General features: G+C 38.2%; 2 protein-coding genes across 5 annotated transcripts; one reads left to right on the top strand and one right to left on the bottom strand.

The window, feature by feature from the left end:
* Positions 1 to 6798: 6798 nt before the first annotated feature.
* Positions 6799 to 12173, top strand: acy3.2 (aspartoacylase (aminocyclase) 3, tandem duplicate 2). Of its 4 annotated transcripts, none has more exons than XM_056247244.1 (8): positions 6800 to 6970; positions 7100 to 7282; positions 8557 to 8792; positions 10058 to 10253; positions 10621 to 10714; positions 10797 to 10904; positions 10984 to 11096; positions 11510 to 12173. In XM_056247244.1, exons 3-8 carry the CDS (start codon positions 8557 to 8559, stop codon positions 11705 to 11707), a joined length of 945 nt encoding a protein of 314 aa, XP_056103219.1. In that variant the 5' UTR covers positions 6800 to 6970; positions 7100 to 7282; the 3' UTR covers positions 11708 to 12173. The 4 variants fall into 4 exon arrangements, with proteins under 4 accessions (XP_056103222.1, XP_056103219.1, XP_056103220.1 ...); XM_056247245.1 differs by having other exon boundaries at positions 7185 to 7282; XM_056247247.1 differs by lacking the exon at positions 7100 to 7282 and having other exon boundaries at positions 6799 to 6970.
* A 418-nt stretch (positions 12174 to 12591) lies between these two features.
* Positions 12592 to 16073, bottom strand: cldnd1b (claudin domain containing 1b). The gene is made up of 5 exons (XM_056247248.1): positions 15960 to 16073; positions 14602 to 15097; positions 14370 to 14477; positions 13634 to 13771; positions 12592 to 13522 (listed from the first exon to the last, which is right to left on the bottom strand). The coding sequence occupies exons 2-5, from the start codon at positions 14894 to 14896 to the stop codon at positions 13302 to 13304; spliced, it is 762 nt and encodes a 253-aa protein (XP_056103223.1). The 5' UTR covers positions 14897 to 15097; positions 15960 to 16073; the 3' UTR covers positions 12592 to 13301.
* Positions 16074 to 18081: the final 2008 nt, after the last annotated feature.

The raw sequence follows: 18081 nt of genomic DNA on the forward strand, positions 1-18081 counted from the left end.
GCACAGCTAAAATGTGTTTTGGGTCTGGATTTGAATGTGGCTTCAGTTGAAGATCATCTGATCTCTTCTGGAAGCTGGTTCCAGCTGCGGCTAGCCATAGCTAATAGCTTTTTAATAGCTAAAAGCAGACTCACCATGCTTTGGAGGTAACCCTTAGTATTTCTAGCTGATGTGGTCCTAATGATCTGCCTTGAGTGATCTGTTTATATTCAGTGAGCATATCTGCAATGTATTTAGGTCCTAGGGCATTAAGTGATTTATAAACAAGTGATACTACTCTAAAATCAATCCTAAATGTAACTGGAAGCCAGTGTAAAGACCCGAGGACTGGTGTCATAAGGATTCTGTATGAGCTAAGCTGTCTTATGATTTTTATGAGGAGTCCAATACAATAGTCCACCCTGCTAGTGATAAAAGTCTTGCCTGGAAACAAAGCATCTAATTCTTGCAATATTTTTGAGATGATAGTATGCTGATTTAGTTATTGCTTTGACATGACTACTGAAACTAAGGTCTGACACCAAAATCACACCAAGATTCTTGGCTTGATTTTTAGTTGTTTGACTCTTAGACTCAAGGTAGGCCTATGCGTTCACCTTGAGAACTTCATCTTTGTTTCCAAACGCGATGACTTCAGTTTTGTCTTTGTTTAACTGAAGAAAGTTTTAGCACATCCAACTGTTAATTTCATTAATGCATTGGCACAGGGAATCAATGTGGCTGTGGTCGTTAAGGTGAAGATACACAGGGCAACTTTTTGGGCAATGTTGCCGTCAACGGGGGGCAACCAGATGAGACACAGGGCCCGCGACCGATCTAAATTATCCAGATAGAAATGTATTGCCCATTTTCAATGGGAAAGTGCCAAAGCAACAATCGCTCGGCAAGATTGCCCAACAACATTGCTCAAATAGTTGCCCTGTGTATCATCACCATTATTAGGCGATAGGGATTAAGTAGATCTGGGTGTGATCTGCACAGCTGTAAGCAATTTGTCTCTTTCTCATTATTGGGCTCAGTGGGAGCATAAAGATGTTGAACAAGAGCGATGCAAGAATTGAGCCTTGAGGGACTCCCCATGTCAAGGATTTCCACTCAGACTTGTGGTCTCCTATACTCACATAATAACCTCTCCCTTCTAAGTATGACCTGAACCATTTTAGGGACTATCCCAGAAAGCCCCACCCAGCTTTCCAGCCTGTCAAGAAGTATGTTATGATCGACAGTGTCAAATGCAGCACTGAGGTCGAGTAGTACCAGAATTTATGTTTTTCCTGTATCGCTATTTAAGCGAATATCATTTATTATCTTTACGAGCATCTGTGTGCTGTGATGCGGTCGGAAACCAGATTGAAAATGGTCAGAGTACTAAGAATTTGTTCAGCTGATTGAAAACAACTTTTTCAATGACCTTGCCTAAGAAAGGAAGATTTTGAGATTGGTCTGTAGTTGCTCAATATGGTGTTATCCAGATTGCTCTTTTTCGGGAGGGGCTTAACAACTGCAGTTTTCAGGGAGTTTGGAAAAGTACCGGAAAGAAGTGAGGCATTTACCACTTGAGATTTGCACAGGTTGAAGTTTAAAGGTCCTGTAGTGTTTTTTTACAAAATTTTGTCATCAATTGCTTTGATATCAGACGTAGTAATTTTTTGAGGTTGTGGTATGATCTCTCTGACCTCAGCGCAACTCAAGGATGTGCCTTTCTGATATTATTGATTTTCTCAGAGAAAAAGGAAGCAAACTCACTGCATTTCCTGTCTGGGAGCATTTCACTGGGAATGTGACTTGGGGTTTGTTAGTCTCTCAACAGTCGTAAAAAGAGTGCGGGTGTTGTTTAATTTTGATGTTTACAATATTTGAGAAGACGGTCTGTCTAGCTTTGCCTAATTCATAAAAAGCATGAAGGCTGCCTTTATAGATGTTATAGTTAGCGATGCACGATAATTATCGGACAGATAAATTATCGGGTGATATGGGTGAAAAACGTCATTTTTATTGCTCCAATAAATAAATAAAATGTATGCCCCCATTCAGCAGGCATTTGAAAATTGCAATCTCAACTACGTCCTATGCTCTTTTGTTGAGGATGTACTTTATTTATGTTGAGGATGCACTTTTGTTTTTATTTCGAGGTTGACAAATGTCAATGCATTTTATTTATGTATTTGAAAAACACGTGACTTAAAGTCTATAAACCTTCCTCATCCTCATGCACTAAAGGTTGAATAGATGCATTTCTTTGTTATGCATGAAACACTTGAATATAAATGTGTTGCTAATGAGTTGTTAAGTGCAGATAAACCATAGTCCTGTCATAGTTCTGTCAAACCCTTTCTGTTACTAAGTATCGTGGTGGCTTGCACAAAAAGTCAGGACTGATGTTTGCAACAAGCCAGAGCTACTAAAATATCAGTTTCATCAGTTCATCTTAGATTTACTATTCTCCTGGGTGTACAAACCGCAGATTATATGAAAATTATAATATAAAAATATGAACTTATTGGTTATCGGTCTCTGTATCGGAATCGACCATGAGAAGGACTCAATTATCGGTATCAGTTAAATAGTGCATCCCTAGTTATGGTGGATTTCAAGTTTTGTCTTCTGCCACATGCGCTCAGCTTTTCTACATTGTGTGTAAGACTGGAAAAACGGGAAGAACTGGTTGAGGAACGACCACTCTGTAAATTACCATTTGAACTCACCATTTGAGACAAAAGTCTCACATAACCATACATTTATTTCCCTCATCCCCCACTCCTTCTCCCCCATGCAGAGATTACCCAAACTCACACAAGAATCTAAATGGTTAAATGTAAATGATTATCATTGAGTATTTTATACGTGTTTAATATCATTCTAAATGTCTCAGTGTGACTGGTACAAATGTCGCATTTCCAAATAAGTAAAACAAAGGGTAATACGGTTTTTACGAGTTTAGGGATAACTGGCACACAAAGGAATGTGGTCTCTAGACACAGTCCTACCCCCAAAAGGTGTAAACTTTCAATGCAAATATCCATTGTTAGCCTATATAATGAAATGCAGCAGAAGGCTCGGGGCCTTTTCTGTACTTCAGATGAGCCCGTGAGACTCTCAGCTTCACGTATTTCCTAATGTCGGGTTCGTCTTCTCTTTATTCCAGAACATTTGATGTTTTGTATTGATTATCTTTGAACTGATAATACATTTACCTGACATAATAAATTGTTACATTTGATGATTCTAACTGACTTTGATATTATTTGATTAGAGTTAGATTACTGCTGTTGAGTTTCTCCAAGGTGCTTTTTGCCTGCCACTCTTCTTCCTGACTTTCACAGGAGCAATATCGTCAATTACACTGAACTTTTGAGTTAAAGGAATTAAGGAGAAAATCAACAGAGTCAGCAGAGATGCTTGGTGTTAAAGATATAGCCTTCATAAATAGCACACTAGTGTTCTCATTTAAGCATCTCTTTTTGACAGAGACAGATCTAGCTTCAATGGCAAGAGAGATCAATAAATCCAAGAAAATTGTCAGACAGTGCTATGTCATTAATAACAATCAATGAAATGTTTAGTCCCTTACTGATAAGTATATCTAGATTGTGTCCACGATTGTGTGTGGGTCCATGTACATGCTGAGTCAGATCAAAAGTATTTAAAACAGTTATGATTTCTTTTGCCATACGGATTTCTGCATTATCTTTGTGAATATTAAAATCCACAGCAGTAGCAAAACAGTCAAACTCTGAGGTTTGACTGTAAATTGCTGAAAATACTTTCCAGCCTCAACAAAGGCTGGAAAGTATTTCTGAGGCCTGTAAATAATGACAAGTAGAAATGTGTGGAGTAAGTTTTAACACTATACCCGGATATACAAAAGACAAATAATCACCAAATGACACAAGATTGCTTTAATAGACATCTTTCAATAGGGCGGCTACACCCCCACCTCTCCTAACAGCTCTGCAGACACTGATAAAAGTAAAGTTAGGAGGGGGTGTTTCCTTGAGGACTGTTGCCCTGCAGCTGTCTTCAAGCCACGTTTCATTTAGAAACATAAAATCCAAGTTGTTTGGTGTTATTCTAGTCAGTAACAAAAAGTGATTTATTAGGGATGTAACGATTTACCCAACTCACGATGCGATACGATTCACGATACTGGTTTCACGATATGATTTTCTCACAATCTTTTTAACAAAATTAGATATAAAACAAATTATCAATGAAAAAGAGTACTTTTATTTCTGAAATGCAGCACATTTCTTTGTAAAATTGAAATACATTTTATGTCAAATAATAACACTAAATTGACATTTCAAAACAAATCCCCAAAAAAGACCCTCCAATGATATCTTCCAATGCTGTTTTCTTGGGAGGAGGTTGTTTCAGCTCAGTCTAACCAGGGGTTTGATACTGGCACCTTCTTCACCCTCATCCTGCACAGAGGAATAGCAGAAATAAAAAGACTAACTAAAATTTAAGTACAACAGTGACATGAGTTTCACATTGTTATAAAGGCAAGATTTTAAAATTATTTCTTATAATTTCTATCATTAGACTTGCAAGAGTTAGAAAAACTGAACACATTTAGAAACATATGCCATATAAATCAAATTATTTAAAAAAAGAGAGATAGTAAATAAATACAACACCTGGTTATGCAATAGCACAGCTTTCTCCTTCAGTGTGTAGAATACTTCCTCGTGCTGGTCTTTCTCTTGATGAGGCAGAGCCTGGAATGCATTTACTATACAATAGCAAACAAACAGCCTCGTATCTTTTGCCATGAAAACACAGATACACCTTGTGATTTCCATGGATCTCGCACTCGTCGCCACGAGTGGGGATGTAAATCCGCCGGTCAGTGTGGTTTAGCCTATCTATTTACATGCAGACGGTGGTGACTGGAGCTTCTCACAGTGGTGATTAATAGTCAAAAGTCAAAGTTATTAGTCAAAGTCAAAATGCCACCACACATCCGATTTGAATGAGTCAACGTCAACATCTTGGCGCTTGCCGTGACCATGTTTGCAACTGTTTGACGGTGCGTGCACACTTGTGCGGAGCAGAGCGAGCGTTATCAATTCATTCAAGGAAGTTGAGCTTCTGCTATCGTCCCAGTAAAGCGAGGTCACAATATACAGTAAACGCCCCTGCTGTTTAAAATGTGTATCGTGATTCGTTTAATATCTCAACCGACTTGAATCTTGACATATTTTTATCGATTTTCAACCGGCTCTAAATGAATCGTTACATCCCTATGATTTATATTTAAGTGAGCGGATGTGTAAAAGTGCTAACTTAACAGTATTACTTTTTGTCCCCTCAGCAATCTTAGATTGACGTGTAAAAGGCAGCAGATTAGATGGGTTTGCCATAAGGCTTGAGAAGGCCATAGACTTCCTATCATATAATACAACAGAAATAGAGAAAGATATACAGGCACACTGGGTTCCCGCTTGTTCTGTAAACACTTGAGAAAGTTATTGTTATCATAGTGGGGACCCGACACGCGTTGTGGCAGAGGCCGGAGAGCTCTTATAGGATGGGAAGGGGCGAGCTGGGCTCACAGGCTTCAGTGGTTGTGGGGCTCGCCACGATTTGGTTGATATCTGGGGGTTCGCAACAATATAGTGGGATAGTTTGGTTCCAGCACACACCAGTTCCTCAATTTTCTCTGAGAAGCTCAGAAGCCGTGCCTCATATTTTGTCCTGGCTGTTTTCCAGAAAATCGTCCTTGGGTGCTGAATCTTGGAGCAGTTAATACGTCACAGTCTGTCTTTGGTGAGCTCTGTGTGTCCGTGAGCAGTGGTTGATGTTGTCTGCGTTGTGTTATCATTGTCCTTGTGGGATGTGTCAGCCGCATGTCCATTCTGAAGTGAAGTCCTGTGGTCATTCGTACATGTGTGTGTGTGCCATTCAGGTTGAGTGGATTGGCATATACTGCTGAAGGATGATGGAGGGGAAAGTAGATATTGTCCTTTGTTTGGGCGTAGGCCATCCTGTTTAAACAGTTGTCAATGTCTTCAGAAAAGTTAGAAGTAGTCAATGAAGTTCAAGTTGCACATTTTTTTGCGGTCATGTATTAAAGGGATAGTTCACCCCAAAATGAAAACATGTGCTTACAACGTAAACAGTGTAGGAGACTGACACAGCAGAGAACAAATTCTTCAATAAAGTTGTTATTTTTGTTAGTTTTTTTGCGCACAAAAGGTATTCTCCTTGCTTCATAAATCCCTCTTAAGGAGTTCTGACTGCTCTTTCCGAATATCAATCTTACCCAATGACAAGTCGATTTCTTAAATTTAAGGCTCAACACTTCTGATGTTTTGCATTTACAAAGTTGTCAATTCCCCCACTGACATAGTCATGTTAATCATTTTGCATATTGTTTGGTCTTTGCAGTTTGTTTCAATTTTAAAAATATGTTTGGTTCCCTGAAGCAAAGACTGTTGAGAACCACTGATCAAAGTGATGGTGTGACAAAAAAAAACAAAAAACACTATGAAACTGAAATTGCAGTTAAGACGATTTTGGACAAGACCTTTTTTAAAGAGTTTATACTTCATACACTTCTGTGCATTTGTTGATTTTTATTGATCTTACTGTGTTAATTTTGGTTTTGGCATTGGCCATTGCATTTTCTAACACACAGCAGCTGTTCATGCCCTGAGGAAAGTAAGAGGAAGCTGTGACAGGAAATACTGGTTTGTTTGCGAAACGCTTCCCCGCCTTTCTCTGTCATTATGCACAGTCGTAATGTTTAGGTAATAATCTGTAAGATCTTCAGTCCTCTCAGTTGTCATGTTTCTCCTCCCCCTCTTGGTTTTCCTCCACACACTCTCTTTTTAACGCATGCATGAGTCAGCGAAACACTGGCTTCATGCTGGAGATTCATGGCCAGGGGTAAAGAATTGCTGGGACATCATGTGTGAAAGATGATCCAAGGCTGGTGACTGAAGGCGAGGCAGAGAAGGAGGAGGTAAATAATGGCTTTATATGTTACTTTACTGTGTTTGAGCAAATGTGGAAGAATGTCTTAAACTGAGTGTGTGTCTGACTGTATGTAGTGACTGTGTGTGTGTGTGTGTGTGTGTGTGTGTGTGTCTAGGTGCATCCCCTGCAGCTAGATTAGGCCTGTACTTGTTAAATGTGTGTCAACGCGCATGCCCTGCCCTCACCGTATGTGTCCAAAGGTCTCTGATGCCTTGTGCAACTTCACTCAGTAAGACGATTAGAGGGAAAGCATTTGGAAGAAGCAGTGAAACAACATACCTCTGTCTTAAAAATAACGGTAGGAGGTTTTCCTTTCGTCTCTGCAGCTTTTGCTTTGATATGTTGCATGTTGTTGTAGAGCGCGAGATAGATTGTAATGAGCTTCAATAAATGGACATTGTTTAACAGAGCGACAGAATGCTTCATTCTGAATGGAAACAGCTAAACTCCCTCTGGCAATGGAGTTTAATTAACTAATACCATTCCCAACTGTTCTTAAAGGTATACACACATGGATAAACGTTGGCGTAATAAATAAAGTTAACTGATAGTTGGCCAGTAACTTTATTAGGAACAAAAAACATTACAGTTTAAATGGAATTCTAGGAAAGATTCTTGCTGATTGAAGTAATGTGATCAAAGACATACAAGCTTTCTACTAAAGAAAGCAGTGACACGTCTTCTGTCTCCGTTTATCAGATAAGTTTATCTAGAATGCGTAAAGTTTTTTCCTCCAGAACTCCATGTGGAATTTTTTTACGGATTTATCCATAAAAGGGAACATTTTCCATTAACAAATTTTTTTTTGTGGCTTTTTGTCATTTTGATTATTTCTTTTATATTTTGTCTCTGATAATTTTCATTTCATTTGAGTTATTTTAATACTTCAAGTTAAACTAAACCAAAATAAGAAATGTCGCCTTGGCAACATTGCTGAAATAAAAAAAGTATTTTTAATATTTTATTTCAGTTAAGCATTTATTTTGATTCAAGTAACACATTCTTTATGGCTTTAGTTATAGTTGTAGTTAACAATTATAACACTGCCCTCCTCGTTTATTAACATTAACCCAGTTTTTCTGAATTTTCAGTTAATAATTGTTTACGACTTTTTTTGTTCTGATTAATTTTCAGTATTCTGTTGTGCCAGCCATGCAAAATAGTAAATGTGTGACTTTGTCATGCTTTCTCTTCCCCAAAGAGAGTTCAGTTGACCTCTGTTGTGGGATTATTAATGATGGTTTTGTATATTAACTCTCTAAGCAGTTTTACAAATGATCTACAACTACAAATCATCACCAACATAATGACATCATATTGTCAGTTTGAATCAAAATAGCTATATGGTTCAGTACAGGTTAAGCTCTATGGACTGCATTTGTGGCACAGAAAGTTTGTCTCCTTTCGTTTGTAAAAACAAAGAACAGGTTTAAAGTAATGCACTTACAATGGAAGTCAAATTACTGTATTTGTGTTAGCCATAGAACTCAACTTGTAATGGCCACACCTCTTTCTCTTGCGGTGGCATTTAAGAACTCAAAAAATAAGAATGTTTTTACTTTTGTGTTGTAGATGGCATCGTTGTTCCTGCCAGCACTGGGTCGCATGGCCGTATGTGGTGGGACTCATGGCAATGAGCTGTCAGGTGTGTTTCTGGTGCAGGAGATGGAGAGACAGCGGAAGGAGAAGGGAGACAGTGTGTGGCCGATTCCCGTGACAACTGTGCTGTCAAACCCACGGGCTGTGGAAGAGTGCAGAAGATATATTGACACGGATATGAACCGCTGCTTTAGCACAGCCACGCTGAGGTGAGATGAGAGACTGCAGCACAGGCTGTTCAGTTTAATGAAATGTAGGTTAATCTCATCTCAGTCTTTCTAGTCGAAAATAATTACAAAATTAAACTACATTTAGCTAAATAAGTTTTTTTATTTTTTATTATTATTATTATTTTTAATTATACATATATAATATAATTTCTATAATGCAATTATGAGTCGCTTGAAAACAAACAAGTTCTGTATTGTGTAATGGCTAAGCTGGCAGAAGAGAAGAGTTTTTCACTGAAAAATAATGTATATTTCTGTTTCTCACATGACATAAATGTATGACTAGAAGATTTAGAATGTAGCCTAGTACACAAGAATGGACTATATATATATATATATATATATATTGTTGTCAATTTTGGAACCTGCATAGAAAAAAAAAAGCAAAACTCATTTCCTCAATTTAATTTGTTTTATCAAGTTTATATAATGTGGTGGTCTTCCCTCTTGATTAACTTAAGTTTGGATAACTTAACTCAAATTTTCCCATTTATATTGTTGCATTTACTTATATTTAACAAGTACAAAATCATTAAAACAAGTTCTTGCTTCACATCAACAGCTTTAATACGGTGTGCTCCCAAACATTTCATAGCTGAACTTTAATAAAATATTCTATATTGAATAAAATATTATTATATCTATATTAAATAAAATATATTATAGTTTTAACACAGCTTTTTTGGGAGAAATTGGCAAGGTTTGACCGAGAAATCTTACTCGCGCTCCGATGTCATTAACGTACAGAAACGTATTAACTCAAACGTGATTCCTTGCTAATAACATTAGAATAAAACGTTTTAGTTGATTAAAAAAAGTGTAGGCTATACGTATTTTAACGTTTACCTACCAATGTAACGTTATCCTAGGCCCTAGGGTGCTACTCGCACTCCTTTCTTCGTCACGACGATGAGTTCGTTTGTTGTTGTCAGACTTGTCACAGCCGTTGGTAAATTTTCAAAGACAATTATTTTCTACCAATCAGCGCGGTTGTCAGGCAGAACTTCAAGCATGACCAATTAAATTAAAGAAAGATTATTACGACTAAAATTTTAAATACATAGCTCTATAACCTTTACATTTTAAAACAAGTTAAACGTGCCTGTTTGAGTTATGAAAATATGATATTCAATACATTTTCACGCAATGTTAGGTTTACAGGCCTATTGCAAAGCAAGTAAATAGGCTATATTGCATGACGCAAATATGTGACTATGTGTAAATCTGTCATCTGTTTCTTGAAGTTCACCTATGACAGACAGCAGCCTATATGAAGTCCGACACGCTCAGGAACTAAACAATCTGCTGGGACTGAAAGGATCTGCAGATGCAATAGACATGATCTGTGACCTCCATAACACCACATCTAACATGGGCCTCACACTCATCCATTACACACCCAGTGACTGGGCGACCATGCACATCTGCAAATACTTACAGGCAAGAGCATCACAACACAAGTGTGCTTCAATTAACTCCATTCTGTAAACCAGGTCAGTTGTTCTCAGCTGGTGGGTTGTTGTTGTGACCCAATTTTGGGTCACTCACAGGTGTGATCAGATAGATAGACAAGTAGGGGGGGAGAAACAATGAGAAAATGCAAACTAACTATATAATAATGCATAGCAAAAAAAAATTGTAAATGTAAAATCTGTGTCCTGAAGTAAAACCAGTAAAGAAACACAGACCTGGATTTTTGTTTATGTGCCATTTTAAATGTGTGTACAATTCCATGAGTAGACTAGGTTTTGTTTTGTGTCTGTGCATGTGTGTTTTGATGTTGTGTGTTGTCATGTACACATTTAAGACTAAGATAACCAAAGTGCCTGTGAGAGTTCTGGTAATGGATGTCCCGATTAGTGATGCATATTCCTTGGAGTCTGTCTCCAAGCATGGCTTTTGTAAGTGATGGTGATTATCTCCTTCGAGTACTCATACAAATGCATGCTCGGATGACAAGAATCATGACCTGTGTTTCTGTAGCAATAGAGGTCGGGCCGCAGCCGCATGGTGTCGTCAGGGCTGACATCTATTTGGTTATGAAAGAGGCCGTCGACATGACAATAGACTGGATCCACAAGTTCAACTCAGGTAAGAGTTAACCAAATGTGGCTTACTTATGTATTTTCTGCAATACTATAGTAGTGAGTGTGTTTTATTTTGCTTTCAGGAACAGTATTTGAAGGCGGGGATATGGAAGCCTTCAAGTTTATCAAAAGTATCGATTATCCCAGAGATCCCGAGACTCGGACTCTCACAGCTGCTATTCATCCTCAGCTGCAGGTGCCGATCGTTCTGCTGTTTATTATATTTACACACAGAATCAGCAAAAATGTTCAGGTCATAAGAAAATTAAGCTTACTTTAGGGCCATTATTACCATTAAGGTAAATTATTAATTTTTTCATCATGGTAGCATTTGTTGTACTGTCTTTCTTACGATCTAAATTTAAAAAATGATTGTATTGCAATATATTTATGGGAATTATATAAAATGAGAAAAATTTAAGATGTCCATATACAAACGTGCTTTGTAAATTACAGAATGTCACAATGCAAATATTCTTAATGGGCTAAAAAACAATTGTCTTTAGGCAAAGTATGATTTATTTTCTTTTGATTTAGGATAAAACATAACATGTTTGAGCTACAACCAAAAATCTGAATAGTTTTTTTTTTCATGATCTTTTTGTCTAGGACAGGGACTTCTGTCTCCTCAAGCAGGGTGACCCTTTGTTTTTGTCGTTTTCTGGAGAAACTGTGAAGTATGAGGAAGAAGGGTCCCTTCATCCTTTCTTTATCAATGAGTGCGCCTACTATGAAAAGGGAATCGCTTTTCACTTGGGAGAAAAGTTGACGCTGACGATTCCAACGGTGCAAGTGAAGAAAGACTGAAGAAGAAAATATATTAAACTCTGTATGATTACCAAACCATCTAACATCAATCAGATGATTTTACTGTGAAATGAATGACAGAATGTCACTGAAATGATTAAAAACATTTCAGTCACTTATTATAACTCAGGTATACACTAGGTACTTATTTGTACAATATGAACTTTATATGACAATCAATGGCTCATTTTGATCTACTGCTAAAATCACGAGCAACAATATTTTGGATGAAAAGATATTTATTGTGACCAGCAAAAATGTTCATTTAACAGGAATGCTTACAAAACTGTATAAAAAAGGCAAAACCGTCTGAAGTATTTGGGACACCATGATGATTGTGTCACATTGGGCTGTGGAGTGTAAGGTATCCTCTTGACTGTATTGCTCATATGCTGCTGCTCTCACCTGAATGCTTTGAGAAAATCAAGCCTCTCACAGGCTTGGAATAAAAAGACAAAACAAACAGCACACTCACTTGAACAGAATATATTACATACAGAGAATAAACCATGTGGCACAATGAAATCAACTGGAGCTGGATGTGCACTGTGATTTTTACCATCGGTTTTCGCTTGTATCGTTTTACAATATGATCCTAGTGTAATCTTGGGTAAATTTTACAACCGACCGCAAAACATCAACAGTCTTTTATATCCAATTGTGCATGATATACAACAACTTAAAATGTTACCTTTGCACTAATTTCAATGTTTTGAGTGTCGTTTTGCTAATTTTTGGCTTTATATGGACTGCCTAGGAATTGTGTTGAACATTATGGGGAAAATTAACATTTCAAATAAAGTATAAATAAGGATATAAACCACAGCTGAGATGGTTTTAAATGGCTACCTGAACCATCACAAAACATAATTGGATTCTAAACAAAGTTACCAAACAAGTGTAATATTCATAATGTAATACATTCTCAAAGAGAGACTAAATGGTAAACAGTTTAACCAATGCAAAGCACAAGAAACAAAGCAATAAATAAGCACAACAAATGTTCAGGAAAACACAAAAGGCTCGAGTGGTAATGACAGATGCAAACATTCAGTCTTTTAGTCCAAGGCAAAAACCCTAGTGCATCTTGGGATTGCAAAGTGCTAAAATGCGCTAGAGTAGCTACAAAACAGGCGGAATAAAAACAGAGGTGTTTTTTTTAAAAACACAAAGAGGAAACGAAACTAACACATCTAAATAAGTTTAGTCAACAGGTAAAATGTGACCAAATAAATGATGAAGCCCTGAAGAACTAGTGGAGTGTCACTGATTATTATAGATGCTTTTGAGTCTGATTTGCTGTGGTAGCGGTTTAGTTTCTCATCTCAAACAGCAAAGATGTTAACAGAGTGGTTAAAAAGGCAGTTATAAAGTAGGAGGATCCTTCAAGAGATGCAAGTATTCACAGGAGAGTGCTATGAGTGGACGGCGCTGGTTTAACCTACTAACTTTGGGTGGTGTGTTCAGACTGTTTCCTTCATAACGTTTGCAAATAACACCTACTAGGTTAGTGGTAAAAGCAGTTGCTGAAGCTGTGCGCTTTCTGTGAGAGCAGACAATCGCTTTGGCAACTCTACAGTTAGTACTCTGTTGCCTAGGCAACCCTGTAGGCTGTCATTCGAGTGTAGTGTTGGCGGTGACTCCTCGCAGCCCATATGAAGAGCGCAGCAGCCATGATCTGCAGCGGAGACGAGATCAGGGCCAAAAACAAGGACCAGCCCGGAGAGTAGTCCATACCCTCGGGAAGCTCTGATATATTATGTAGCAGATGCACGCCCGCGAGGAAACAGCATACGGTGGCCACAGTACACAGGCCTGGGAGCAAAATATATGTTTAAATGGAATGCTTTCTTTGTCGGGGAGCTGTGGAAATAGCTGAGATTGTTATTGTTATCCCCATTTTTCCATAATGTACAGCTGTCTTACCGGCCAGCAGATGCAGGATCCCTACGAACAGGGTGGGAGTGACACTGCGGCAAAGACAGGCACACACTCCGATCAATGCCGCGAGAAACACCAGTCCAACAGAGACCAGCGGCAACAGGAACTGACACTTCCACAGGTCTGAAGACACACACACAACACAAACATCTGAAGGATTTCAGAACATAATGACAATGCAAATTACAAAACGCCCTGCCACTTGCTACAGCTGGTTGAGACAAACACTATATATATATATATATATATATATATATATATATGAACGACTTTTACAGATAGACAGATGGACAGATAGAAAGACAGACAGAAAGATAAACCATTCAAAAGTTTGATTTTGGTAAGATTTTTTAGGCTTTTGAAATCAGTCTCTTCTGTTCTCCAAGGCTGTATTTATTTGATCAAATTTCAGTAAAAACAGTAATATTGTGAAATAGTATTACAAGTTAAAGTGAATATATTGTAATTTTTTATTTATTCCTGTGATCAAAGCTGAGTTTTCAGCATCATTACTCCAGTCTTCAGTGTCACATGATCATTCAGAAATCATTCTAATATGCTGATTTGATGCCCAATAAACATTTCTTATTGCTCAATTTAATGCATCCTTGCTGAATAAAACTATTAATTTATATCTATATATAAACATTTTTTACAGACTCCAAACTTTTAAACAGTAGTGCATATATAAAACGTAATATTCTGAGTTAGGAGGACGTACAGGTACGCAGCAGATCTTCTCCACTGTTAATATTTCCAGGAGATATGAACTTGGATTCCCACTGCTGGGGCAAAGTAAAGGCCTGACATTTAGTCACCATTATCGGATCTGGAAAAGACGGATGCGGAGAGCGAGGAGAGAGACAAAGCAAAAGGAAGTTAGCATCAGTTAACCCAATAATAAATAATTAATACATAAACATAAAATACAAAGTTGAACATCCTCTCCTCACCAGGCTCTTTAAACCAGTGTGAGTCTTGGTGCACCCGAATGCAGCGCCACCAGAGACCCAGCGTGCCATTCAACCGGAACAAAGCAACACTGTAGCTCCTCTCATCCACGTCCTCTCCCTCAAAGTCCTGCCACAGGGTCCGCAGGTCTGAGCCGTTGTTGAAATCGTTGCTGGCCGGCTGACTGTGGTACTGGTACCAGTGCTGCGTTCCCATTGCAACAGAGAGATAGACGGTGGCAAGAAGGCTCAGCACAGAGCCGATGACCAGCGCTGTGGCATAGCGGTTGTCCACCATTGTTTTGATGATGTAATATTAAAAAACAACTTTCAGAAAGCCAAAAATTAACTCTTTAGTAGATGAGTGTGAGGAGAACGATCATATCATTTGGGGTTTTAAACAGAAGTTTTTTTTTATCTTCCTGTGATATCCATTGCAGAAAGTCAGATCACATCTTCATGGACGCAATCCTTCTTGAGATCTAAAGAAGTGTGTCATCTGAAACAGAGAGAAGTGTAATTAAATCACAAAGAAGTCAAACAAAGACATGTTTAATTACAAGGTACAAAGCTGAAACACAGAGCTATTAAGGAGGAGTCCTAGAGTACTCTCTTAGGAGAGTTTGATAAAGACTATCCCAGTTTTAGGATAGTCTGCACTTATTATTGTAGTATAGGCTAATCTGTTTCGGATAAAAGGCACTAAACTGCTCATAACTGCAAATTAAACTGTGGTTAGTCACTCTACTTGATAGTGACTAATTTTTAAAAAGTATAATAACAAAACTTAACATTTCTAATACCTTGGTACATGCAAAATAGACATTTATAATATTTTTAAAACGGTTTTATTGTTTGTCATCTTTATTTGTCGTTCCTTCGTATATTATTTACGAGCGCATTAAAGAGCATATTTATTGATAAACCCCTTAAAATGAGAGTTATTATGTCCAATAAAGAAATAAAAGGAAAACAAAAGTCAAACTCTTCATGAGAAAGTGCTCTTTGCCTGGTCGATGTGCTTTAATATTCAGAAAACGAGATAATAAAATAAGTGTTTAAATGCCCACAGGGCATATCATTCGATATTCAATACAATTTTGAAATATTTAACCGACACAATAGCCTAATGCTCAGTATTTCATACATTAAAGTTGCTTGACGTTGACTAACGTTAGCATAAAAGCTAACAGGCTAGTGTGTTTTTACCGACATACTCGAAACTTAGACGAATAAAAATAACGTATATAAATTTTGAGTGTTCTGTATTTCTAATACTAATGAAACTTAATATTTGGAACAACAATACCCGAAAGTTTTTTTGTTTAAATCAATCAAAACTGTTTGCGATTGTCACTTACCATATTGAACAAACCCAGCGCGCTGATGACGACTCTGTTCCGGTTACGCTTATGAATGCGCGTGCACATCACAACCTCAATCCGCACGAGCACGATTAGTGCACGTCACGAGAACAGCAGCAGAACCTGCGTGAAGAATGTGCAACCTTTATCGTTTTTCATTAAAATGTCTTCACATGCAAGGAAATTGCTGCAAAGAATAATCAATAATGCACCTGAAAGAACCATTTACCGGGTCATTAAGAATTTCAAGGAGAGAGGTTCAGCTGCAGTGAAAAAGACCTTTGGACAATAACTGGTGTCAAGAAGGACAGAAATGAAGCCACTTCTCTCTGAGAGAAACACCAAGGACAGACTGAGTACAAGGATTGGACAGCAGAAGATTGGTGCAACGTTATTTTCTCTGCTGAACCTTCCTTCCGACTGTTTGGGACAGCTGGGAAATTGCTTGTCCCGAGAAGAAAAAAAGGTGAACGCTGCCATAAGTCCTGTGTTTAGCCAACAGTGAAGCATCCTGATCCTGAGACCATCCATGAGTGAGGTTGCATCCAAGGGAGTGGGTCCTCTCTCACAATTCTGCCCAAAAACAGTGCCATGATGAATACAGAATGGCACCAACTCACTAAAACAGTTGCAGATCATTCATTACATTGAAATTTTGGGTCCGTGGCCAGGCATCTCCCCGGATCTGAATCCCATAGAGAGCCTGTGGTCAATCCTCAAAAGGCATTTGGACAGAAACCCATAAATTGCAATCAATAAGGCAAGAATGGATTGCCATTAGTCAGCGTTTGGCCCTGAAGCTCATATCCAGCATGCCAGAGCAAATTGCTTATTATCAAGAAGAATGGGTGAACACTGTACATATTGAGTCTTTGTGTATTGACATGACGTGAAGGTCCAGTATGGTAACTCATACTCAGAATTTGTCCTCTGCATTTAACCCCCCCAATTTAGTGCACACACTTTATGAGCAGTGAACACACCCAGACTGCGAACCACACTGCGGCGCCCTGGGAGCGATTGGGGGACACAAGCTCAAGGGGACCACAGTCGTGGGTTTTGATGATGTTTGTTCACATTTTCCCACCGGTATTGAGAATCGAACCCACAACTTTAGGCCACGGCTGACCCATTATTGAATGTGTTGCCAATAAAAGCCTTTAAAACTTATGAAATGCGTATCAATAGTTATACCATACAGAAACGTGAAAAAATAATCTACAGATACTGAAGCAGCAAACTTTGCGAAACACAAAATTTAAGTCACTGCCAATACTTTTCTGCCACTGCTATATTTATTACTCTCTACTTTTACTCGCTATTCCTAAATTTCTTAAAATGAAATGTTCCAAAATGTGCATGGTGTCGGTGTTGACAACAACTATTTTTGAAGGGTTTGATAATTTTCAGTCAGGCATAGTATGAGATTAGATGAGATGAGATGCATGTTGAAAGTGTTTTTTAGGTTTTCACACATCCTAACCAAAAGAGAAGGCAAAAATAAACAACAAAAGGAAGAAGAAAGTAAAAAAGTTTGCCTTCTGCAGAATAGCAGTACACATAAAACTAAATTCCGGTAAACCACCCCATTTCTAGACCCTTAAAGGGTTAGTTCACCCCAAAAATGAAAATTCTGTCAGTAATTACTCTCCCTCATGTTGTTCCAACCCCGTAAGACTTTCGTTCATCTTCGGAACACAAATTAAGATTATTTTTGATTAAATCTGAGAGCTGGATCACTCCTCCATAGGCTTCTTAAGGGATCGAAACTGACCGGCCCGAAAGTTATGAAAGACATGACATCGTTAAAATAGTCCGAGTGACTACAGTGGCTCGATCTTAAGTTTATCAAGCGACGAGAATACTTTTTGTGCGCAACAAACAAACAAAAATAACGACTTTATTCAACTATTCATTTCCTTCTCTGTACGGCCGTGATATTTCACGTAGTGAAACTGCGCAAAGCTTCTAGGTTGTACGTCACGCATCACACACATGACCAGCGTCGACCAATAGTGAGCTGCGTGTGACGTGCAACCTAGAAGCTTTGCGCAATATCACTACGTGAAATATCAGGCCCACAGAGAAGGAAATGAATAGTTGAATATGTTTTTTGCGT

This window comes from Rhinichthys klamathensis, unplaced genomic scaffold (genome assembly GCF_029890125.1).
Source record: "Rhinichthys klamathensis goyatoka isolate OS25496 unplaced genomic scaffold, OSU_Roscu_1.1 h1tg000044l_1, whole genome shotgun sequence".
NCBI classification, from domain to species: domain Eukaryota; kingdom Metazoa; phylum Chordata; class Actinopteri; order Cypriniformes; family Leuciscidae; genus Rhinichthys; species Rhinichthys klamathensis.